Source organism: Anas platyrhynchos, chromosome 3, assembly GCF_047663525.1.
Source record: "Anas platyrhynchos isolate ZD024472 breed Pekin duck chromosome 3, IASCAAS_PekinDuck_T2T, whole genome shotgun sequence".
NCBI lineage: Eukaryota > Metazoa > Chordata > Aves > Anseriformes > Anatidae > Anas > Anas platyrhynchos.
Genome location: NC_092589.1, coordinates 73,055,925 through 73,082,951, shown reverse-complemented (window position 1 = coordinate 73,082,951; position 27,027 = coordinate 73,055,925). Strand labels below are relative to the sequence as shown.

Sequence of the window (27,027 nt, the reverse complement as noted above, 5' to 3'; positions counted from 1 at the left end):
TTTCTAATATATATTTTTTTCTCTTCTAATTTCCCTCACTTATCACTTCATCCTGTAAAGAGCACTCATTGGTTTCTGAAGAAGTTAACCCGGAATTTCATCAAGCCTCACTTTACTTGTTATTTGTATAGATCCCTGTACACATTTATTAATTTGGCATTTAGACTGGACACAGCAATGGAAATAGTGGGGTTTTGTTGTTTTTCAAAATGCATAGTACCTGGTACATTATTTTTAGCAGGAAATCACTAAATGCCTTTAATTGCATTTACAAATGTTAAAATGACTTGAACTTGACTATTCCATTATAAACTTTTTTTTTTTTTATAAAAAAAAAAAAAAAAGAATTATATTTACAGCTCATTTTTCAAATATAGTAAAAACTTTCAGAAAATGATACAATTCATGATACTAACAAGTAAGAAAGAGAGATTATATATGCTACAAGGCCAACCTGTATGATTGGATTCTTCTTTATGACCAGCAGAATCACCGGACTGTTCCTGAGACACTTGTTCAGTTTCAGGTGGAAGCCGCTCATCATCGTCCTCAGATTCTATAGGCACAGAAGTAACTTTATTCATTTATGTTCATTAGTAACTTTAGCATACCCATTGATGGTTGATTGAGGCACTAGAGAAATAAAGGTATTTTTGGATCACACTGCAAAACTTACATTTAACCACCAGCAAAAGAAGTGTTTGTTCCTTTGATGCTTAGGTACTGCATACTGAACAAAACAGCTTACAATCAGCTACTTGATCTGTGCAGAAAGGCAGACTATCTATCAGATGCTACAATACTGTGAAGCGGAGAAGAATAGTACTTAGTTCAGTGCTTTCATGTAAGAATATTTTAAATTCATTATAAGCTACGTGATCTGTGCTCAAACTATGCTCAAAAACATGACCTTGCAAAAGAACAAACTCAGTGTTCTACAGATCAGCTCCTGTTGGATGGCAGTGCTTCTGACTTGAAGGGCTTGTGTACCTGAAGGCTGGTATAATTTTTCTGACTATATGAGTTGGTTAATAATAAATACCACTTTTTTCTACAAGCCTTGTTCTGCTTATGCCCTTAGTAGTAAAACACCATTAATATATCTAAACATATTATGACTACCCAAAACTGAAATCATATTATACAAGGATGTATTTTAAAATCTGAAGTTATGGCATTTATTTTTACATATATCTCTTTTTTTGGCAAATTGAATTTCTGATTTATGCAGTATCAGTAAGATTTAAATTTCTCATAAACAAGCATCTTCTTATATAGTTAGCAGACAAAACCCCACAGCCTTTAGCATGTGTCAAAGCAAGAAAATTCTTCACTTAGTCTAATTCTTTATTTCCTTTTGATATTCACAGGAATGTAGTCCAACAAAATGAGTTTTGATGCTCTGTATTAAAGAAATCAAGAGTTCGTAATATGCACAAAGAGGAGAATGACATGCAGAAAAATATGTGCAAAATGGAAGATAATTTGTGAAGGCTGTCATTGTGCAAACCCTCACATGCATACATAACAAAATCACAGACAGTCCTTAAGGTATTGGAAATAGCTGTGGCAGAGAAGCTGAGCATGTCTGATTTTCACAGTGTGTCTGAGTACTACAGAGATTTCATTTACAAGATTGGTGCTGAATGGGAACAAGAAAGACAGACAGACTTTAAACAAAGCAAACAGAGAAGATTTTTTCTTATAGATGTGCAGAAGCTGACAAGAGCTTTTCTCAAATCGTAGGCTTTCATTCTTTTTGCTGAGAAGAGATGTATAGTTGTACTAAACCAATATCCCTTAGCCTTTTTTTCTTCTCTGAATAAAAGGCCAAAAACTTTCAAAACTGAAGATATTTGGTATTTAACTGATAAGCTGTTCAAAACCTTTCTGCTTGAAAGTCTGGAATTCTGCCTAAAAAGCTGTGATTATGGGCATTAGAATGTAATTATTGTCTGGCTTATGAAGGAGACCAGAAAGTGGCTTTGAAGACCATGCAATAATGCTCAAAGACTGAACAAACCATTCCTGAGAAGATAATATCACTACAGCTTGCTTTGAAGTTTGTGGTACAAGTAATTTGCTATTCCCTTGTCTGCAGATTAATAAACCTTCTTTCTTCAATTTCTGTTCTCGCTGAAAAGCTTCCAGGTAGAGGTAGAAAAAACAAACAAACAAGAAGATTGGATTGTAGTTACACGTCCCACTGAGATACAGCAGCTGAGGCATACACATGCATTTGTTCCTGTCCAGTTTGCTCTAAGGAAGGGATAATCTCTGGCAGAAAAGCAGGGCTGACAAATAAAGGACAGAAGATAGTCTTAAACCATGACAGCTGCTTACTTCAGTGGACAAGATCAATTCCATCCAAGACAACGCCAGCTTTTATCTCAAGAGTATTGGAATGATCACCCAGATCATTTGAAGCTGTATAACTCTTCTATATTCTCATGAAGTTATATAGCTGTCATATGGTATAAATAAATCCATACTCATGCAAAGCTGCTAAAAAATAAAGACAATTAAAAAAAAACCTCTTGAAAATAATTTAAGCTCGGAATAAGAAACCTGAAAAAGATATGGGGCTATAATTTGCAGCTAGACACTACAAGAGGTCCTATGTAAATTTTTTTTGGCATACCTTCACCAGACATTTTCAGCATTGAACTTAGCTTCCTAACCTAATTAAATATTTTTGATAATTCAGCCAAAAAATTTCCCTATGTACTTTTAATTTCATTAGGAGACATGAAAGTACATTGCTCATTACTAGAATATTTTTTTCCTTTTAAACACAGATAATATTATAAATTTGAGTATGTTCAGTCCTGAAGCAATTCCCATTTAATTCAACACTAAGGTAACAAAGATTGCAGTTACTGAAATGCAACTTATTTATGTGACACATCAAAGGAGCATGACTGGGGCTCTGCAGTGTTTTTCTGTGTTGTTTTTTTTTTTTTGTTTTGTTTGTTTTGTTTTTTGAGTTCTCATTTTACTATCATAACTGCTATAAAAAAAGCACTGTGAACATATAATCAATTTATATTTTTGTAAAGACGTCACATGGCAAAAAAGCTGCAGTCAGTGTGCTGATGGCACTACATGTGAAATAAAACAGATGTCAAGCTAAGAGCAGCATGACTGAAGTGGTTTTGGTGAGTCAGTGTTTGATTATTGAAACCAAACGTAGGCGTAGGAAAACACGATTTCCCTGAACAAGGACTTATCACGTGTTAATAGCACAAGTGTGTGTGTGACATTATTTCTTCTGTCATTAATAATTGTTGTTTTGATGTACTCAGATAAAAATGAGTTATATATTCAAAATTAAGATGAACTTTGTAGTTTGAGAGAAAGAATATGGTATGTCTGTAGAACACTTTATATTTAATACTTTAGAACCCACTCACTTTGGAGAACAGCTATCTGTTTTATTTGAAAATTGAAAATTTAATTGAAAGAACAAAGCTTGAGTATTTGTCAAGGAAAGGTAAAACGTTACCTAATAAAAAATTAAAAACAAGTTACCAAATTCAGTGTATCCTATACTACCTTTATGTCTTAGTCCTTTTTATAGACAGATAAAATAAATACCACACTGGATAATGAAAGAGTGTATGAGGCATATTGACAAAATAGAACATAGCTTGGTCACAATATCTTTTGACAGAAACTAGTATATTATACTTGAAAGTAAGACAGAAATGGAAGTCTAACCCCTATAGCTGTGAAGGGAAAAAAGAAAAGAAAAAAAAAAAAGAATATTAGCATGTATGTCAATTTTTAATTTCTGATCCAAGCTGTAGGGTATAATTTAGGCTGCCATTGAGCTACCTTCATACCCCGTAGCAGAAGCAAATCCCCTGAAGTCCCCAACCTGGTTCTTAATGTAGAAAGAGATACTTGTGCATTGTATTGTGTGAAGTACATTGTACTTCATCCTGACAGCAGACTTAAATCAGACAGCAACAATCTTCTAAGAAAGTAGGCAGTGACTGAAGAAGGTAAAAAGGAAGGTTCAACCTTACAATTTTTTTGACCACTGAGATTCAAAAATGTTGAAACTAACCAGAATTAATTTTAAATCTTGACCCAACTGATAGAATTGTCTGAGGAGCAAAATTCCAACTGGTTTGTGACGGTTAGCCCTCAAAACCAGGACAATTATATTCTCTCTTTTTTTTTTTTTTTTTTTTTTTTTTTTTTTTTTTTTGAATCCTGATTATTTAATCAGAACAAAGATAACCCTGACTTGGTTCCTCTCGGGGCCATTGGAAGAGGAGTCAACCAGGGAGGCTCTCCCTGCCTATGAGGGCGTGAGACTCATTAAGAGATGCCAGGAAAAGCAGTTTGGGACTGTGAGAGACTCATAATATTATCGGAGGCATTTCAGAAAAGGACCACAGGCAAGGAGAAGAAGGGAGCAAAGTGGACTGTAGAGGAACAAGTGTAGATAATAGAGGGAGAAGAGGATGAAAGGAAAATTGGGAATAAATGCTCAGACTTGTTACTGGCTGGACCTGGGGACACAGAGCTGCAGCAGCCTTGCCTCTAATGGCATATGGGATTCATCAATTTGTAATATAAGTTGCTACTGTATTCAGCAATCCTTAACACATGTTAACAGTGCCACTCCTGAAGTAATTTCCATTCCCCTTTAATTGTTTCAGGCTGAGCTTCTTGGAGGAAAACACATCTTCTGACAGTCTTGCGATTTTCTGATTAGCCATTGGCTAAATTCTAACAAAAATTTCTAATTTGTGAGGGGGATGCAGATTTTTTCATGAGTATGAAGTTTCAATACAGTTAACAACCCACTTAGAAAAGTTACTAGAGAGGAAATAAAGAGTTCTGCCCTTCAGATTTATTGAAAACCATAACTGTGCTGGCTGATATAATAAACATCTTTATTCTGCAACATCCATTAAGAATGCCACATAGAAATATAGGCCTGAATCAGTGAAGGAAGCAAAGAAGTCATTTTTCCAAATGTTGAATGTAAAAAGAAATTCAAAACTGTAAAATCTGCATAAGCACCAAATTCCTAAATCATTTGAAACACATACATGGATAAAATAAAGGTTGAATGATACATACTTTCACCTTTCTCCTCAGCAGCTTCTTGAGACTGCTGTTCTTCTTCTAGTGTCAGTACCTCTTGCATTTCTCTTCTGTGAGTAAAAGATAATTCATTTTAAAGATTTATACAAATATAAACATAGCAAATTGCAAATTATTAAATGGAAGTAAATATGTGGAAAAATACTGTTAAGAATTGAAATATAATTTGGTTCATACATGTATCATTGTATCATACTTGTATCGTTGTCTCAAAAGGCTGGGCTAGTAGAAGGCTAATGAAAATGCATTTAGCAAGATAATCTTCTGCCACCACATGTATCGATCTAAATAAGATAACCCTTGAAGTTAACACATACTGGGTTATTTTATATCCATCAGGTCAAAGCTTAATGTGCTTTTTTATTAAATTTCTGTTGATTGATAAATGCACTGATAACGTTTAACTCAAAGTAAGGCTAGAATTTTCTTGTGAGCACTTTATATGTTTAAATATTTAGTATAATTTACCTTGCTGCTGCTGCTGCTTCTTTCTTTTCTAATGCTTCATCTTCTAGTCTTCTCAATATCTTTGAATTAATTTCATCTTTATTTGCTAAGTATGTTCTGCGTAGTATACAGCTGCCTGCAGTACAATTATGCAACAGTAATTAGTTTTGTGCAGCTGTATAAAACTAAAGCTGAGTTAGGAAAATTATTTAACAAATAATAAACAATTTTCCTACTTCTTTTTAAAGCCCAGAAAAGGCATATATACCACTGAAATGTTATTATAATGTTTTAGAGCTTTGTTTTCAACTTCAAGCATCTAATAAACTGACACTGGGATATTGGAAGGCTATGATGAAGGCTATAAGGAGAGAGAACACTGAAATGATTTATCTTATATTTCCATGTATCATGCATTTCTCTGGCATTTATTTTGTTTGGATGTGCACAAAGAAAACTATGAAAGAACAAATGAAAAACATTCAAATAAAAATTTAAAGCCTGTGCATACCTGTACTGCTACAGCTGGTTGACAGAAAGGAAGAAATACACTGTTCCTACTAGGAATTTCAACTGATTTATTTACTTTGGCAAATAGATTTATGATACATGGCCGTGTGGCCGAAATCTATTTCCAACAGTTGAACCATGCTAGTTTAGGCTACCTCAAGGAATAGCTTACAAAGTAGTGACTCAAAATGCTATGTAAACCTAGTACCACATTATTATTTAGAGACAGAAATATGGGAATCAAATAAAGAGTTCAGTAATAAATAAATTGTCCAAAGGGGGGAAAAAAAGAATAAATAAATAAAAAAAAAATTGCTAAGTTCAAGGAAACAGCCATAAACAAAAAGTTACACTCGCAAACAAACCTTCTAGCAGACATTATGGACTTGCCTCCTTCACCTCACCTTATCGATACTTATTCCTCCCAAATCTCATGTGGTCACTATTGTCAACTCACATAGAATTTATTTTTAAGCAAACTCAAGCACACGTTATTTAACTTTTAAGAACATTGAGCCTGTGTCAATTTGAAATAGATGATAATTTTGTGTGAATGGTACATATTTGAAATAGATTCTCTTAATTAATATATATAATTCTGAAAAATGGAGGGAGAGTAATGGGATTTTTTTTTTTTTTTATGTAGTTTGTGAACTGATATTTAGATAATTCTGTCTGGATATTCTTTTGCAAAAAGGTTGTGAGTTTTCAGTGGCTTTGTCTGGTGGCCCAGATATGTACTTCCCCGACTTTGTGTCTTCTCACAGTGTTATGAAAAGCAGCAATGCCAAACAGCATTAATTTAATAAATTATTCAGAATCCAAATTACATTGAACTATAGTGAAGCAGCTTTAATTACTGAATCAACCTATGGAGAACATCTAGAGGAAACACAATTAGTATACTATCTATGATTCTACGATTTCAACCATTCTTTCTTCCTTATATACCATCATGTGTTGTTTCTCACTTAAAAGATCAATATTATTACATTTCATAAACGATTTCAGTATCACTTGATCAAATTGAGCAAGTGACTTATAAGCATTTATAATAACAGATAATAAATTAGCTAATTTCCAAGTGGCTGACCTGAGAATATCAACCACTAGTATTAACCAGAAATGAATTTGCTAACGGAGCAGGTTTGTAGGTAGCTGATCTGATTCTGGTTAAAAGAACAATGTTCTTGAAGTGTCCTGTTTTAATGCAATTTAAAGTCTTATGAAAATCTCTATGCCAGCATTACATTTCCCTTGCAGTATAAATACTATGTCTTGCATTCAATTTGCACAGGACTGGTTTCAAGCTGAGACAGTAAAAATATATATTTTATCATTTAAAGTAAGTTAATTCATTTCCTCCCACCTGAGTGAAACTCAGGAAAAAAAAAAAAGACATTCATTCATATGAAAGTCTGATACAGTACCAGGGATAAAATTAGTGTACAGTCTCATTATCATCTCAAAAACATTAAAAATGGGAATGGTGATTTCCTTCTAAGCTTGAACTCTACTTAAACTTAGGACCAAATGGAGTGCAATTAAGAAAGAAGTCTTTATTCCTATGTAATATAAAGATTATGACAGTGTTAGTTCAAATAGAGGTAACACTGGTGTTGTGAGCATAAAATCTAAATTTCATGAAGATCTGTCTCACTTCTAGGTGGAAAGACTTAGGTTTAGGCTTTAAAGAATCTTCCAACTATCTGACTATAAAAACAGAAGGTAATTGCATGGAAGAGGTGGCTACCAAGAGGATAAAACAGATTGTCCAGATCAGAACAAGTGATCCAGAGATAAGTTTTGAAAACTAGTGGCAGTGTCAGAAATGTGTGCATTGAAGACCCTAGAGCGGTCTTCATTTGAAAGCCTCTGTTATGGACTTCAAGTTTTTCCCTTCCACAATGAAAAAAAGGGGGAAATTATTATTGATGAGTTTCAACATGGTTCCCATGAAGAATTATCTACTCCTAAAGTGGCTGACCTATAATAAAGATTATAGACTAGACAACCTTTTCTTTATCCAGTTAATTCACTAATTTCTTAACTTGCTCTTCACTTGTCAGAATTTGACATAGTTCTGAAAGCACCTACCCCACCTCAGTCCTTTCCCTGCAGAAAAGGCTAGAACTTGACTCCTGCTGTCTATTATTTAGTATTAACTAACATACACCATGTTAATATATCACAGTATTGTTGTGTTTATTATTGTAAACAAGACACCATATTAATATCACATTGCTACATACCAACTACATGCATTAAGGTGTTTTTTGTGGTAGGAAGAAATGACAATGCACAGCATTCCAGAAACAAGGTTCATGACCATTTTAATATTCTTGAAATTTCTGGGAGGCAAAGATGAGGCATGGAAATGCAATGTATCCTTAAGCTCTTTCTGGAACTGCCCAAGATGAGCTCTTCTTAAGTGACAGGAACAACAAATATGATTTTTTGACAAGCAGTGGATCTAGAAATTTCTCATAGAAATCTTCATCCCGTTTTAAGTATGTATTCAAGCTCCAGCCACATTTGACTTTTCGTTAAGATGTTTAAGTTACAAAATTTCACAAAGTCATATAACCAAGTAGTTTGGGTACTTAGATGATTAGCTGATCATCTGATCAAGATGACATGCTTCTGAAAAGCCTCTTTTTTAAATAGGAAAGCTGCTCTACATAAACTATATAAGCAATGTTTGTTTTTATATTCAAGGACAAAGGATTTTGACTGATTTTAATATCAGTTACTGAGGTTTTTTGAACCAAGTGTTAATAGACGTTCCTTTATTGAGGGGCAGTTTCTACTACTGAAAAACATTTTGATAAGAAACTGGGTTGAGCAAGTAATGATTATATATGATTGTCACAGGACAATGAAACCTGCTGTGTAGTATGAATCAATCAATCGATTAAGACATGATTTGGCAAGCAAAACTGTTAACAATGTATGAATCTGTTTCATTTTTCCATACCTGGTACCAACCTTCCTTCTTGTTTGAAAGCCTGAAGTAAAAATTCCTTCCTCTGCATTCATTGATATCAAGCTATTGTATCAACCTGGCCAAATAGTTCCTTAAATTTCTTTGTCCTCAGGATGGGGAACAAGGTACATCTGCATATAGGTACTCCCCACTTTTCTCTTAAGCAGAGAAAGTTCATAAGTTATAATCTGATTTTGCAAGCAGGGAAACCAATGAACAGGCAGGGAAATTTGAGAGCCACATTAGAAGCTAGCGGTCAGCCAGACATGGAATACAGAGTCTGCAAGACAAAGTCTGCAGGAGTCCAGTGTTATTTACTAGTATTACTGATTGTAAGTAGGAGGAGAATGTAAATAGGTTTGTAAATAGAAGGTATTTACTGCTTTGTAAAGCATTCCTCTTTTCAGTTATCTTAATTCCCTTAATCTAAACCATAAGAAATTTAGAGTACCCTTGTTGATCCACTAAATCCTTCCTTCTCTGTTCACTTTCTACAGACTCCCAAAATTTGTAAATAGAACATAACTGCTGGGTTTTCTTGCAGGTGTGTTTTATCTACAGATATTTATTTTCAACACATAAAATAGAAAAGGTTAAGTTCCATTAGTGTGTATTTACTAACCATCTTTTTCTGTATCCTGCAGACAGACAACAGTGTCAGGTAAAAGTCCTTTTTCTGATAAAGCTGACCAGTGATCTTCTGACAAAGGGTAATTATCCACTACCCATCCTCCTTTTTCTGGAGCACCAGGATACCTGTCTTTGTTCTGCTTCGTGAGCTGTTATGAAATGTTCATTAACGTAAGGTTAATTAACATTAACATTTATGTTCATTAACATAAAAAGACTAAAACAGCTTGTGATATGTTTAAAAAGAGTGTGCAATACAAAATAGTTTTCTAAATGTTATCACTCTTTCCCTATTATAATTTCATGTTAATAAAAAGTAAGACATTTATAACTTTACATATCTGAATGCAATAAAAACATTTTGAACAAAGAGAGATGAATGTGTCAGTAATTTTTAGGGCTGCCTATAAACAATTTATATTCCAGGTTCAAGATTTACAAAACAGTGCATAAATTTAAAACAGTTCATGATTCTTGGATAAACTTCCAAAGACAATTCTTTAACAGTGACTAAGAGTGTAACAATGTACTTCTTCAAGATATTTCTCCTTGTCTGTAATAGTTTGTATCAACCTTCAATAGATTTGTCTTTCATGACCTTGCTCAGTCTATCATCAATCATATGTAAGCTTTCAGGCTGTGTGATATGAACTAGACTGATCTTTCAAATTGTAAAATTAAGAATATATGTATCAATAATCTATGAACTGTTAGAGGCTGCTCTTAGAAAGAAAGTGCTTTGCTATGCAATACTTGTAGGTTTACCTCTGCAATAGCTCTCTCCAGTGTTTCAGCATATATTTCAGGTGACAATATAACTTCAGATTCTGATGCACTTTTTACAGCTTCTTCTACCATCGCTTGAACTTCTGGGTGGTCAGCAGTTATCTCTGACATTTCTAACAATATAGATTTTATTTTAAGGACATCACAAATTCCTAAAATACGTGTTTCCTCTAATCAGGAGCAACTGCTTGCCAACTAAATTAAGCCACTGTATAGGTACAGCGTAGCAGTCATTTTAAGCAATATTACACAATGATATTGAAAAAGAATCAAATAGCACTCCCTCTGAACACATTTCCAAGGAATATCTTAAAATTTAAGTTTTAGGATCTTGATTTGCTGCTCTCTTATTCAAAAAACAAAACCAAAAACTTTTAACTCTACAGTGTATTCTACTGCTAAATGAAGTATTCTTTCAATATGAATGGAACAACATTTAGTATACTAGAAATATCAGGCAGCTGCGGCATCTGAGAATTTCCTTTGATTTGATTTCTCTTTGATTCTTAAATCCAAAGGTTGATCAGATTGATTTAAAAATTAATACAATGTGTAGTTCAAGACAGTATATCATCAATAATCAAGAAGCCTGCGTTCCCTAATATATACAAAATACTCACATTAGATTCATATTATGTTAATAATTACTGATACAATGAACTGTAATTACTTACAAATTTTTTAAGAAAACATTCAGAGTTACTTCACAATTTACATACTAATTTGATAAAATTATAGCATAGTTTGTTAAAGAACTGTTCTTGGTAACTGCAGTACTGTTATGTGAGGAGTATAATTAGCAAAAATGTCGTATTTGCTTTGTTTAATTATGCCAATATTTTTCAGTGATTGTATTGATATTTTTTACATGCACAAATATACACATTACTAGTTGCTGTGTTTTTTTTCTTCTTTTTTTTTTTCCCCACAAATTACAAGCTCCATGGGAAAGAGATAATAGCTTTCTAAGTGTTTCTATTCTGAAAACAAAAAAGCAAACAAAACCCACAACCAAACGGAAAAAAACTATAAATAGACTTTACACTTATTGTAGCTACAGACACTATATTCTATTTCCCCACATTCAGAAAATGCTATTTCTTCAGCGATCTCTTGAACACCTTTTGCTATTAAAGAACACCTTGAAAGGAAGATCATGACTGAAGGAACAATTGTTTTCCTTTCAAAAAGGCAAAGGAACTTGTAAAAATTACTTCACTTTCCATGTTTATTTCATTTCCATTTTAGATCCTTATAAATATATTTAATAATGTCCATTACTAATTGTATACACCTAATAATCCATTTTCATCACTTATGACAAAATGTCAGTCTGTTCTGTATGAGAATAAATCCTAGTATTTGTAAACCACGTCAGGCTTACAAACTGTTTTCATTTGTTTATTTTAGTTGTCATGAAAAATGAAAAAATCATGAAACTATTTTCATTTTGCTTATTTGTTTATTTCAACTAATTAAAACACAGCATGCTTTTAAGTTTCTCATATTCAAGTGGCAAAAAAATTTAATTCTTGAATTTAGATCCTTTCTTTCTTCAGTTAGTTTTGTGTGTGTGTGTGTGTGTATGTGTGTGTGTGTGAATGTACACTTGTTCCCTTATCTATGAAAATTTTCTGAAATGAGTTTATGCTATAAAAACACAAAGTGTAATTAAAACACCAAATTTAGCTCCTACAAAAATCAGTGGGAATTTTTTCCCTGTATAGTGAGATGGTATTAATGAGTTAACTAACCTAGATATGTTTTCAATTACAAAATTAACCATTTCATTTTGTTTCTTAAAATCATAGTATCAGCAACAGGAAAAAAAAATTAAGATAGTCCTACAAGTGTAAATAAGAAAAAAAGATTATCTTTCACTTTTTAATTTCCAAGACACAGTGAAGGCCTGGAGTGCCATGCTTAGAGTAGCTAAGATTTACTTTTTACCTTCTTGGATGATGTCAGATTTTACCTCACTACCCTCTTCTTCCAAGTTTATTTCTTCTCCCATTTCAGTGGTTTCTTCAGAATCATCTGCTTCCTCGATACTACTAAGTTCCTTCAAGTCTCCTATAGTTATGAAATCATAATAAAGTCATGAAAAAACAGGTAAGTAGAAAATCATTTTATACAAATACTTCACCACTAAATCCATCTGACTAAAACATGCCAGCTTTCCCTTCATGAACTCCAGCCTCCCAGTCTGTGAAAGCCCCCAAACAACCTTTTAGGAATTGTAAGCACCTTTTAAGCCCTGGCAATGGACAAGACTTGTACCCATCAGAGACACAAACAGCTCTCTAGCAGTATCATTTGTCTATATGCCTGTTTCTCTCTTTAAGAGAAAGATCAGAATTACGACAAAACACAGAAAAGAGTAAAAAATACATACATTCTGAACCCTTCTTCATTTCAACAGGTTTCTTACCCCCATACCTGATCCCCAAAACACAACAGTGTGGTTCTGTTTGAGCTAGATGTCATCCAAGTGCATTAAAAGACTAGGACTTTTTGTTTAAAGATATTAAAAGAACATGTTATTTTAATTCAAAATATTTCCACACTTCATCAAGCTGCAGAAACTTGGGCAGCTGAAAAAGTATAGGTATGGCCAGATATGCAGAATCTTGTGAATGTGCAATCTGAGACAGCATATTTGGAAGGCTTCCCTAAGGTGGAACATCTGTAGTTCATGAATTTACACAGGTGTAGCAGACTAGCTGCTTTTTTGAAGAAAAATTCAGTTTTGAAAAGATTTAACTTTTCAGAAAGAAACTCAAAGGGAACGATTCCAACCAGTATGAATCAGAATCAACTTCTTCTTTCAAAAGGAGCTCAGAAAACTTTCTCGTAATATGATTCTCAACTTCCGAATATTTATATGTAATACCAAAATACTGAGCTCTACTTAGATTCCATTCACTTCATGTTCTTTTGATTTATATAATATACACATTAGACACAACAACTTCTGTAATATTTTGTGAGTAACTTAGAGCATTTCTCAGTGACAATTGTTTCCATTAGATAACCTAAAGCAATGATAACTTCAAAGACCACAGAACATCTTAATCACCTGGCTCTTTCAACTGTTTTTCTGATTCCAACCTATCTTTCACTGCTTTTATAGCCTTTTCTACTGTATCCCTTCGCACTTGCTCGATGTTTTGTTCTCTTGATTCTTCTATGTGGAGCTGAATGAGTTCCGTCATATCAAGAACCTAATGAAAGTACATGAAAAAATAATAATTAATGAAGAATAGACATATAGCACCAGATCTAACAGCTACACAGTGAAATAAATTTGGAAAAGTTCTGCAAATTTCAGAAAAAAATACATATAATTCAGTGAGTTATTCGTGTGTGTGTCTAAAATACTTTCTAATTTGTGATTACATCTAATTAGCTTAGGTGCAACAGATAGTCAAAATATTTTTATGTTAAGACAAATAACTGACACAAATATTTGTCTCACATAGAGGAGAAGTAAAAGAGCATTTTTTTGGAAGTTAGCTACTTTTATGTAAATGAATTTCACTTAACTACTATTTTTGCATAGTATGTATGCTTGCAGTATGTTTGTTAATATTTGCGGTATGTATGTTAATGATACAACAGAAATAAGAATGTTTTTAACTGACTTACAAGCCTCAGCTAACACTCGTATTATATAAGGTATTTATTAACCTACCTTTCCTTTATATTTGTTTGCAATTAGGTTACAAATAGTTGTTCTTCCGGAAAATGGAGGGCCAAATACTAGTACTTTACAAGGAGGAATTGGCATTGGTGGTAATAGGTAAGGCCGTGGATTCAACATGAATTTTTTCAGTGCCTCTGGGGTTGACAGTACATACATTTTACCTAGAAAACTTAAAACAGAAGAGAAGCTATCAATTTAGACAGTTGTCTTATAAAACAGAAATAAAAATAAGAAGTGCCAAAATCCACTAACCTGACAGCCAATTCTGGGTCTCCCATTACAATATCACCCTCCTTCAAAGCCACAGGACATGCTTGTCCCCATCTGCTTCTACGCCATCGGTATCTGGGTGCTACTTGTTTGAATGATGACAGAGCACGGAAAAGTTCATCCTGTTTATTAAAACAACAATAATGGCACATGTAATTCTTGTCTGAAGCTACATATACCTTGTTCTGTATAAATTAGCCTTCTGAAATATTTTGTTGGAAAACAAGCAAACCTAAAAAGAAAATCAAATCACGAATTTAAAAATATTTAAAAATACATATATATTTCAGTATTGTAGTACAATTTAATGAGAAACTATTTAGGTTTTCAATTTTATTGAATAAAAAGAGTACTTAAAATAGTTCTTGTAGGCTTCACTAATTATTTTCAGAAGTTAAAATATGTAAAATAAATAGGTACAAGTTAGCCAGTTAATGAAGAAGACTGAAAGTGACCAAGATTTCTTCTAAAAGGGATGAAGAAAGGACCAAGATCTGGGAGGGGGAATAGCAAGGCCAAAGTATTTCTTTCAGGCATGCAGAAATGTCATATGACAGGAATAAGTTTAATAGACCTTTACAGAACGTGAATACTGGATGAATTCTAAGGTTTAAGGTGACTCTAAGTTACCCAAAATAGTACAGACAAGTGCTAACTATGAAGAACTGCAGAACAAGCTTCAGGATCTAGAAAGCTGGGCATTAAAATAGCAATTTTACATAGAAAATGATGAAATGTCATTGACTCTTACTACTCTGGAACAGATCTTGGAGTTTAAAATATTTGGTCAATGCCCAACAGCAGTCAGAAAAATGAACTGAATATCAGAAATAGTTAGCAAAGAGAGAGTAAAATGTTTAGATACATTTTTAAATTGTATAAATCCTGCCCTCTTTTTTACTGCTGTGTGCATTCTGCTACACTAATCACAGAAAGTATGCTGTAGAATAAGTTTCAGAAAAATGTGATGTGATGGATCAATGACACAAAATGGTTTCCATGCAACAAGAAATGAGATTAAGTAGATAGAAACTCTTCAGTTCAGGAAAGAGACAGCTACATAAAAACTGTATGGAAGTCTGAAATCATGAGTTATTAGGAGGCATGTAAAAAAAACAAAACTATTCACTGACTTTTCCATGTTAGCAGCTAGAGGACTAAAAGGTGGCAGGTTTAGCACAAAGGGAAGCAATTCTGTATATAACGTCCAGTTAAGCTGCAGAATCCCTTGATCCAAACACTGCACATGCTAAAAGCTTACACACAGAATAACACAAACACATAGACTAAATAAATAATCGGTATAGACCTCCTCTGATGCAGAAAGTCCTCCACTTGTGAATTTTGTCAGGGACTGAGAAAACAAACAAATGGATATTTTTTTTTTTGGTCTGAAATTGTATAGCTGAGTTTCCCCAGTTACAGTACGCATATATTCACGGTATTCGTATATTCAAAGTTTTGTTGAAAAAGTAAGAAAGATGACACTGCCAAGTGAACGCAAAGATTTTCGGTTTTCAGTTTCATTTGGAATTCAACAGTAACTTGTCATGTTTCTAAATAACTAAAGGAAACACAATGTATGTGAGTTCAGCAATGTTGCTAAATTCAGCTATGTTGCTAAATTTGTATTAGCATGCTACACTTTTCTTTCAGGAAAAAAGCAAATATTGAACTAAGAATCAGCTGCTGAGGCTAAAATTTGGCTAAAAATCCTTTGGTTAAATCCTTTGGCTAAAATTCCTTCAAAGGAATTCATTCTTCATCCATTGCTGAAACAAATATTTTGTTCAAAATCACCTAACTTTTTTTTTTTTTTCAATCACAGATTTATTTTTTTTTCATACAATTTTAGGTGGATTTCAGTCCCAGAGTTATCTTGAATTCACATTTTTTGAAAGTTGAGGTTCAAAAAATGCCTTCATTGTGTCATAGAAGAAACTGGTTGCAGTGAAATAAAGATTGTAGAATCACAGAATTATAGAATGGTTTGTGTTAGAAGGGACCTTAAAGATCACCTAATTCCAACCCTGCTGCTATGGACAGGGACACCACTCACTAGATGAGGTTGCTCAAAACCCCATCCAAAGATTTTATAGTATAAGCTCATAGTAGAAAATAAATATTTGTATAATTATTACAGTCAATAACATTTTAGAACACACTTACATTTTCCAGTCCTTCCAGCACTTCTTCTTGCTGACTTTGAAGTCTAGTTATAGGAGCTCCATTTAGAACACCCATAGATTGAAGTCGAACCACAACTGACTGAAAAGAAAACATCTTAGTACCAATCAAAATTGCTTTTGTGATGTGAAAGGACCCCCAAAGTAGTACTTAATTTGTAACTTATGGTCTATATAATGGCCCCACTATGTAAGTAACACAAATGTATATAAAATGAGATCCAATTTCTAACTTGAAGCCATGCTAGTTATTCAGTGGAGCTCTAACAACCAATTTGGTATATACAGGCAATGTAAAATGCTGAATCACAGCCTTTGTATCTCCTCAGTATGCTGTGAATCCAAGGCCTTCTAAAGGAATACACTGGAAGGACTATTTCCTACAAAGCAGTACAAGTATTCAGACGACCTCCATTCTGTGCCAAGAGGACTGGAATAGGAGGAAAATCTCTTTAGGAGATCAGAATATTATGCACACTTGAAAGCAATACAACTTTGGGTAATTTATTTTAAAAGATACTTATTATTGCCTGCCAATGAGAATCAGATGATAATGAATTTAATTAAGTATTTCCTGAATGTGATCTTGCTTGAATGCAAGAGTTCTTGAAATGAATAAGCTAATTTTGTCATGCTTGGACTAGTTCCATAATTCTCTTTGCCTTATTCATAGGTTAAATAGTTGGAAATCACTATACAACTTTATTGCATTTAGTATAAATCTCTTGTTGTGATGTTCACAAAGAGATCATCGATGATGAAATTTTATATTCCCACTTCTCCAAATTTATTTATCTATTATTTACGACCCATAGAACTACAATTGATAGTAAAGTCAAGCTTAAATTTAAACACTTACAGAATTTTACTCAATTTAATTTGTTTCAAACAACAGAAGGGAAAGTGCAGGAACAGCTCACATCCTGCATTCTCAAAGACAATCTCTCATTTCATTTTCAACCCCATACTTTAGGTTCTGATTGGAAGGAACTCTTATTGTTGAGGCCTTGGATAAGATTATTTATCTTCAAAATTTATCATTTTAACTTTTAATAGAGAGAATGAGTTGCTGTGTTATAAGCCAAAAATCTAGATACAAAGACTCAGAAGATCTGTCAAATGGAAAAAAATGAAGTGTCTTCTATTACACTGTAAAACAGTAACAAAGATAATAAGAATTCTGTCATTTTAGACACAAGCACATTAAGCCAATTCTGTAAATATATCACTCCAAAAATGTTTATTTTCACATGCTAATAATTATACTTGACACTAATACAAGATATAAAGCAGTAAAACTGGATGGATACAATGCAAATGAGTTTGTAACCTACCTGGAAACATTTTCCTGTACCACATATGTAAGCCTGGGTGCAGTGCAGTGAATTATATAGTAGTTTTAGAACAACAAAAGCAAGCATTTCAAAAGTGATGTTTTCTATTAATAATTATGTGAGCTTTATACAGAACTTAGAATTTTGTTAACACCTTAAGAAAGAAAGCAATCCAAAGAACTGATAAATTCCATTATTGTGGAAGTTAATTAAGTTGGTGTATAGCTTACTTACTGCAAAGAGTTCATCTGGCTGCTGATTTCCATCCAGTTCAATGAGATATTGAGAATCCTGTTCAGCCATCAAGTCCTGTTTAAGAACAAAGACATGCTCATCAACCAAATGTACCTAACCACGTAATGACATTGAAGCTCATTCTGTTCCTGTAAATATTAAAGGTTGGACTATTGTGGACTTCAGAAAAAAACAAAATTCGTTATGCTGATGACTTAAAAACCCTCTAGATTCTAGAGTAGAAACGACACACACAGATGACAATTTTGTATTATTGATTTCAGTATGAATTACAGAACTTGGGGATATGTTTTAGCATGCCTTGTGCCCACCTCCATGAAATAGGCCTCAAACTCAAGAAAAACCCCTCTGTTGTGGTTTAACCCAAGAGGCAGCTAAGCACATTATTTCTTCTCCTAAATACAAAAACACAGGAACATACTAGCCAATACAAAGAAAATTAACTATCTCAGCCAGAGCCACGACACCCTGAAAATAGTGTAAGATATTTTAAACAACATTTTTTTTAAGCATTATCATATTATTTTGCTTTCTCTTACTTCTAAAGAACGAAGCATTATATCCTTATACATGCCAACTCTTTCCTCTGCGTTTTCAAGAAAATCTTCAGGCCTTTGCACTAATTGATGCAAAATTTCTGACATCTTAAGTGAATCTTCTGCAATCTGAGGAATCAAAAGTTAAATATTTCAGGATACAGAAATAAAATAATGTACTAAACTAAATTTTGTCTACACTCAGAAGTAAATAAAGTAGTTTTCAGAAATATTGCAATGAGTGCCCAGTGATTGTTGACAAAGATCCTACTTCTGATGAAATGCAGTTCCTGGAAATGGAGAGTAATGTGACTGGAACTTGCATTGTGTCTAGCCAGAATTACAAAGCAGAGCAACCTAGCTGGGATTCAAAACTAGTTACTTCATGAAATAACACAAAATCTATTTGTAGTAGTCTAACACCAAAAATCATGTTAGACTCTATCTTGCATATATCCAACACGTAGAACATGTTACAATAAACAAAAATTAAGAACTTGTACTTGCTCAAACCAAGATTCAAGGCAATGTAAAGTCACCATTCTTCTGGTACACCCTTTTAACTTACGGCAAAAAAGATTTCAGTGACTTCCAAGTTAGAGGATTAATGCAAAGCTATACAATAATCACCATTTGCTGTAATTTCAATCTACCATTTAAATATTTTCCCACATCTCTTAAAGCAGAACAGAAATGGAATTATGATTAGAGCTCAGAAAAATTAATTCATAATGTAGTATGGGATATTTTAGAACTTGTTCTGCTTTGTCTAGAGTACATTCTAATACTTTGTACTGTTTAGGAATTAGCAATATTTACCTCTTCTTCTTCCTGCTCTTCAATTTCTTCTTCATCCTCCTCTCCATGCTGTTCACTATTTTTCTTTTGCTTTTCAATAACTTTAGGATCCCATTGGTTCCTCTGATATACCTGCCCTGAATCAGGGTGTTGCCTTTGTCCCGATATTCTCTGGCATAAGTCATAGTCTGAACACTAACAAGGAATAATTAAAAAGAAATGTGTTTAGTGGACTGCTATAACAATATTATTTTCCCTTAAACTGCAGAATACCGGGGAGTGGGAGGGTGGGCGATGGGACGGGACTGTTTGGCAAATATTTGGATTCATAAACTTTTTCCCCCATAACTTTCTAAGTAAATAATTATTTTTTTTTAAAAAAGCAGCAAAGTTACTTGGTGCAAAAATAAGTTATTAAAAAGATTTAATCACTTCCATAGTTACTCCCCTTTAGTATTTTACATTTCATATCAGGAGTGCAGCCACAGCTCGAGCACATTTTGCCATATCCATTTTTTTTTCAGGATTAATTTATGGATAAAAGTCTCTTGCAAACAGGCTTGTGATTGCTCTTGCAATTAATGCTGAAGGGGTTTGGACTTGAGCAAGATACAACAATTTTAATAGGTGCCTCTGACCTCTCAGATCTTCACTAGTACCCAAAAGCATAGTGCTATTGTCCAGAGGTTAAAGATTTTCAGCAGTTTAGAGCTCTGAGAGAACAAGTACAGGTCTTTCTATAAAACCACCTGCAGACAACGTTAGTTTAACAATAAACACAGGTAAATCTGGATGTGGTCTTAACATGGATGTCTTAAAATTCTACTATAGAATTGGGGATCGTGTGCAACAAAGAAGAAATGGTCTTCCCTTCTGAATGGCTAAAACTTTCAAACATACATATGAAAAACCTGAAATAACAAGAAAATATTGTAGTTAATAAATTCAAAGAATGCCAGAAAGGGAAAATTGATTTCTGCAGAAGAAAATAGAGCTTTTGAGATCACATTGCTAGTAAGAGGCATACTATCTATGCTCATTACCTAAGGTATCCCTTGAAATATAACAATACTTCAGGATATTTCTACATTTCTGCTGTAACAGTGAGTCATACAGCTGACATTGACTACTATATGACATAGCACATTTTGAAATAGGGAAGAAGAAATTTGGTCAGATATAGCTCTTTTTTTCAAAGGTCTTTTTTCTTTGAGAGCAAAATTTCTCTAAATTGGTCTGTAATAACAGTATTTCGTTATTCCCAGAGATATCTAGTATGTCCCCCATTTCTTTCTTTTATAATGAAAATAGTTACAATTCTGATATATCCATGAAAACTGCTCAAACCCAACAAAATCAAAGGAAAAATTATTTATTTGAATTTGGGGCAAGGATTTTTAATGAGCATTCTGTCTCAGTTTTTTTCCAAGAAAATGATGTAATTACATGAAGTAAAGAATTCTGTTTTCTTTCTAGTGTAGCTAATATCACTCTTCCATATGAAACTATACAACATCCATTCTCAAGAGCTGGGATTTCTCACTGCCTGGTATTAAAAAAAAGGTTGACTTTCTGTAGCTGAAAAAAATAAAAACAGTCTAGAAAGCAGCACAAATATTTGTTTATTTAATGTTTTAAGATTTTTCCAAGAGAAAAAAAAATGAGGAAAAAAATGTTTGAAATAGGCATTCATGCATTTTAATAATGCATGGCCAAACAGATTAAGTCTGGAAAGTATGGAATGTAAGGAGCCTTGTCATTAAGACCCTGACTTAAATCTGTCAAAGTGATAGACTCAGTCCAAGCATGAAAGTTTAGCATCTGACAAACCACATAGATTAATGCCTGATCAATCTGGTGGCCTTCTATGATGGAGTGACTGAATCTGTTGACAATGGAAGACTGACCAATGTCATCTGTACAGGAGTGAAAAGACTGTAGCTCTTACTGAAGTTATAGGAAATGCTCATTATTTTATATGATCAGTGCTTATAATGCAACCAGTTAGTGTAATTATTTCCAACATAAAAGAGAACAATATATTACTCCTCAATAAATACTATACTCAAATGCATAGGAGAAAATACTCTTTTGACTTATGCAGTAAGTCTACTAATAATTAGGCAAATGTCTAACAAGTTATTGAGTAAAACATTACCTTAATGTTAATCAAGAAATCTGGTTTTAATTTTAGATTTTTTATTTTCTCTATTTGCTGTGAAACGGTCATATATTCCTCTGAGAGAGAAGGTAATCCACTGAGAATGTAACCTGCCAAACACATTTTATTAAATACATGTATATCTTTTAGAACATTATGATAAATATACCAGTTATACTTATCTCCTTTAAATAACACATCTATTTAGTGGCACAATTTAAAACCATGTACATGACATAACAGTGTTACAAAAATTGTGCACCCATGTCCGCTGTAGATGAAATACAAACATAAGAGTGTATTATTTTCAACTTAATATAGGACTCTTGAAGTCTGTTAACTCACTTAAGAAATGTTAGAAATATGTAGACATTAAGGATCATACTCAGACCACCTGCTTCATATGCCTAACTCAGCCATTACAGCTGACTAAAAGGAAATTAGGTTTTAGTAACTTTGTTTTTTCCCCACTAAAAGTCATTGTGAAAGGTATTGCACAAAATAGCCACTCTATAACACAAAGCATTTAAAGCATATTAAATAGGAGTCTAAGCTTTTTCTACAGGCTTTAAAGGCCATTATTGACAATACAGGAAGCTGAACTCCTCTGCTGGATACACTGTGCTCCTAGATGTTAAATTTTCTCAGGAGGAGGCAGTATGCACACAGTAAGCATAACAAGGCACATGACTTGGCAAGCATCCATTCACTAAGGATTTGCAATACGAGTCCTTTTCAGCAAAGGCAACGACTATACATGACAGTAGTGGTAATACCTTTTTCCTAGTATTAGTGTGCTCAGCCCCAGAGAGATTGGAACCCATAGCTTCGAGCACTGTAACTACCAAAAACTACATACAGTGAAGGAAGAACTGCTGTATAGCAAGGAAATCAATATTCATGAGGCCAGAATGAAAAACTAAACAAGAATTGAGCTGATTTTTTTAGCTTAATGATAAGAATATTCCCTTCGTGAAATGCTCCAGATGCTTAGACTTGTATGTGATAACATTTAAATTCAAGTCTATGCAACACAAAAACATAGCAGCAGCCTCTGTAACGGATACTAGAACTAAGCTCTTTGGGGAGTTTCAATCCACAGATGTAAAATTTATGGAAGAGCATTAGCAAGAGAAAATATAGAGCATAATCATTCCTCTGGGAAATGAAAATCTAAGTTGACACCTCTAGAGGATTCTAGCAGGCAGTGAGATATGGGGAGCCTGCACAGCCTCCGCTTATAAATAGCTGGTTAACAACAGCTGATGTGAGAAGAATGTGAGTACAACATCTGCACAGATTACTCCAAACTGTTTGCTCTCTGAGAGGGTCTTTGCCCTAAGGCTGATAACGCTGTCGGGAAACTAACAATGAAGAAGTTTACCTACAACAACCATCAACCAGATCAAACATTAACCAGGGTAGTATCAAGAAACTTTTGAGAAAAGGAGTCATCTTGAAAAGAAACATTAAGGTCTCTTACCACAATTGTAATGCTTATTTAGAGTGATAACAAGGTAACAGCAGCCAAACTGGGTTTGAAGTGCCACATTCTCTTCTTCTAGGTCTCACAGAGCAGCCTCCATGCTGGGTGCTGTGAGTAACCTGCATTTCCGCTGCTGGACTGACAACCCAGGCTAAGTGACCCACACCTTGAGTGTGTGCATGGGAATTTCTGGGGAGTTTTCTCACTGGTGTGTGGATCAGCAGTTTGGAGGAAATAGCACACACAAGGCTGCAACATCAACATTTCCGACAGAAAGTGTGTCTAAACAGGTGAATGTGTGCTCTCAGAAGAGGGAATGTGTGCTTATAACCCCCACCCATGTTTGAGAGAGGGTTTTAATGCATAACCATGCAAGTTTGAGTGTACGCCTTGGAATTAGTTTTAGGAGTTCAGAAATTTGTATGTGTTTATTAAGATTTGGCAAGTGCCTAGTGCTGTGGTTTATCTGGTGCGTGCCTGATACTGAACCTATTCCCTGATCATCAGTTCACTGATTGCCAGTTAATCACTTGTCATTAATAAATCAATAAACAGCCTTGGTCTTGATATGGTTTAAATAATAACTGAGCAGTTTTCTCCGGTAACAGTGACACAGAATTTTCTTTGCAAATACTAGTTACACTAACATTATATGAACTTCTGATTCTTTTCTTGTTCTATTGAAAAAAATTAACAAGCACGCCAGCTACACGGAGGTTACCATTCTGTAATTTCTTACCTAAAATACAAGTGTGCTTGTTATTCTCCAATCCTTCAGTGGCTATGTTATTTTAAAAAGAGAGACTACTTATGCTGAGAAATAGTTTAGCAGCTTCACATCTGACCTCCTTAAAAACCTCAAAGAATTAAGCTCCACTTAGTGACTTAAACTTTTAAAATACCATCTTTTGTTTTAGCACTTTTAAATATCTCTGACACATCAGTCCCCCACATAGAAGGTGTTTATTTTCTAAGTCAGAAGAATATAATTGAAATAATCCCTAACTGTGTGTACTGTTTAGAAACTTCAATTTTGCAATGTTAACAACTAAAATTAAAAGTAAAACCTCAGCCTCTCATATAACTGTTTATCTTTAATGAATATTTAATGAATAAATAACAGTCAATTAACAGATTAGTTCCTGCTGAAAGCCTACTTAAAATCTCCAAGGATTATATTAAAATAATGGTTGCTAAACAAAAAATTATTAGAGAGAGAAAATATTTAATGAACAGAAAATACTTAACAAAAAACTGGGTTTGGAGTTGAGTTCTAGTTAGTAGAAAAAACAGCAAGGCCATAGGTTATTCTATCCCTTGTCCATTTGGGGGATTTGTAATACAAAAAATGGCTTTACTACAACAACCAAACTTTTATCAGCTTTTTGGTTTACAATCTCTAGAATCTCTGTGGTCCTCTGTGATACATCTATGACATTCATCATCAGACTGACTCAGAGAGGGGAACTTAGATAACACAGATGTCTCTGTAGGCCTTTATTGAAGTCCTGTCCAGACAGAGTAACATTAGCATTACTATTCCTATCTAACTTGCTGTGACAAAATGGAAAGGCAAGCAAGCCCATACTACTTCACATTTTAAATAATGTTTTTCTTTTTCTATACCTTAAATTTTTAAAATATTTTGGTAGTATTTTTTTGTTGTTGTTACATAAGTATTCAAGTCAAAAATTCTGTGTTTTAAATCCCATAACATTTAGATCCAGATAACACTGCCAAATGAGAGTCATTGAAACACTTAAAATTTGGGGCAAATTAATTTTCTCAAAATTAACACAGTATAGGATTGGCATGATGCTTTCTTATCTCCCACATTGGTAAATTAATCCCTAACTACACTCTCAGTTTAGAGATGCTCCACAACCTTAGGAGCACAAGAAAAGTTGCTACAGTCTAATATAAAATAAATTATATTTAAGCAGTAATGGATGTAAAATGTGACAAAATTATAGTTACTTTATTCTTGGAAATTTAAACATACTTACCAAAATGAGCAGCTTCTGGTGACTCAATCTTTTTCAGAATCATTTCTGTAACCAGTTCTTCGGAAATACTTTGACCTTTAAAAAGTAATTCTTGACACTAAGACAAAATGCAAAACATAGCCTTATTTAATATATATTTGTCAGGAATGTGACAAAACTTACTAGCACATCATACTTTTACCTTAAGCCCATATTCTGTTTCTTCACGAATATTCATTTCAATTACTTCCGAAGCTGAAGAAGCACATCAGACAGAATAAAATTAAAACAATTCATAAATAAACATATACATGCATGTACATGCAGACAAACATACATAGACAAATACACAAAGGTAGGTATGTGTGCTCCAAGATAATTCTGTGATGAAACACTGCATAGCAGCAAGCCAGACTATTTTTTGAATGACAGCCATTATATTTAGGGCCTTTATTATATTTTGTCCATCCAGAACTTGGTGCTTTCTAGCAATGGATGGGTAAATTACCTTCCCTACAATTCAGGTCTATGTAGTAAAGATAGCAGCCTTGCAAGTTTAACTAATGATTTATATCATATTAATATTACTGTTGTGTAATCCAGAGGAGAATATTTGAGCTCAAACACTTTCAAATTTTAAAAGCAAGTTTTAGAAAAAGAACTGTTCAAACAGAGAAAATCATCTGTTTTAATAATGCCCTTAAAAGCCTACTATGGTCTAAATAAATCATTTAATTAATTACCCAGTTTGACACCCCTCAAATTCAAAGGTCTTCCTTCCCGCTGTCTCTCTGGACAGTGACATCATGGCAGAATGATCCTGGAAGTCTTTCACACTTATTGAAATTAGCAGAAGCTCCCACAAAATTTTCAAGAATGACTGTTAAGGTTACATATATATTACCAAATAAACCAGGCCAGGGAACGTTCCTGAAGCTAGTGGCTCATGCCTATACAGCTAAAATCTTTCTCCCCAAAACACAGTGGCTGTGTCCAAACTACTGTTAGTAGTGATGATGACTGTCACAAATATTCTCCACACAGTGAATGGCTGCTTGGGAGACTACTGCTTGGCAGGGAGTCAAAAACTGGCCCAGGGAATGCACTGACAAGCAATACAGACCACTTAAAAATGGTATTGTACATGTACCCCTGCCTGGTTTATTTATGAGTATAGACCTATACACTGGACAAACGAATAGACGGTATTTTGTCACATTACAAAGACTGTGAACACTTTTCATATTTAATAATTCTTAAACTTGGGTTGTTTTCCAGATAAATAACACAGCGCAGGCCAGATACTGACACACTGGAACAAGGCCAGTGGCAGGCATCAAGATGATTAGAAGGAGAGGCCAGAAGAACTGGTCTTATTCAGCCTGGAGAAGACAGGCTGAGGGCAGCTCTTATTGCTATCTAAGACTACTTAATGAGAAGGCACAAAATTAAAAGCACTCTCTTCACAGAAGTGCTGAGAGGACAAGAGGCAACAGATGCAAGCAGGATATTGTGAAATTCCAATTAGGCAATTCTGATTTTGGTCTGATCTGTGTTTTGGACCAGGTATTAATTTTTTTGTTAGACAATCCCATTAGTTAAAAATTCTATAATTATTTAAGTAAAAAAAGGCACTTGATAAAACTGACTTTTATAATATTTTAATTCCAAGCCTTTAAAATAAAATCAAGTTACTTCATTTGATAAGTAAGCCTATATATTCACAGGAATATGAAGTGCTACACTGTCCACTAGAGGGCTTTTATTTGAACAATAAAAAATACTGGGGCACATTTAAAAGAAAAAATGTAATGAAAAATGATAGAT

General features: G+C 33.8%; 1 protein-coding gene across 1 annotated transcript in view; it reads right to left on the bottom strand.

The window, feature by feature from the left end:
• AK9 (adenylate kinase 9) overlaps window positions 1-27,027 on the bottom strand; it is a 67,504-nt gene that overhangs the window by 35,798 nt on the left and 4,679 nt on the right. Inside the window, exons 5-20 of the mRNA XM_038175820.2 lie at window positions 25,403-25,455; window positions 25,222-25,318; window positions 21,727-21,839; window positions 19,590-19,763; window positions 18,774-18,899; window positions 18,214-18,288; window positions 16,629-16,727; window positions 14,442-14,581; window positions 14,178-14,358; window positions 13,563-13,707; window positions 12,434-12,556; window positions 10,463-10,596; window positions 9,690-9,846; window positions 5,593-5,707; window positions 5,101-5,174; window positions 455-556 (exon numbers count right to left, since the gene is read on the bottom strand). Of these exons, the coding sequence (XP_038031748.1) occupies window positions 455-556; window positions 5,101-5,174; window positions 5,593-5,707; window positions 9,690-9,846; window positions 10,463-10,596; window positions 12,434-12,556; window positions 13,563-13,707; window positions 14,178-14,358; window positions 14,442-14,581; window positions 16,629-16,727; window positions 18,214-18,288; window positions 18,774-18,899; window positions 19,590-19,763; window positions 21,727-21,839; window positions 25,222-25,318; window positions 25,403-25,455 (1,908 nt within the window). The remainder of the gene's footprint in view (window positions 1-454; window positions 557-5,100; window positions 5,175-5,592; window positions 5,708-9,689; window positions 9,847-10,462; window positions 10,597-12,433; window positions 12,557-13,562; window positions 13,708-14,177; window positions 14,359-14,441; window positions 14,582-16,628; window positions 16,728-18,213; window positions 18,289-18,773; window positions 18,900-19,589; window positions 19,764-21,726; window positions 21,840-25,221; window positions 25,319-25,402; window positions 25,456-27,027) is intronic.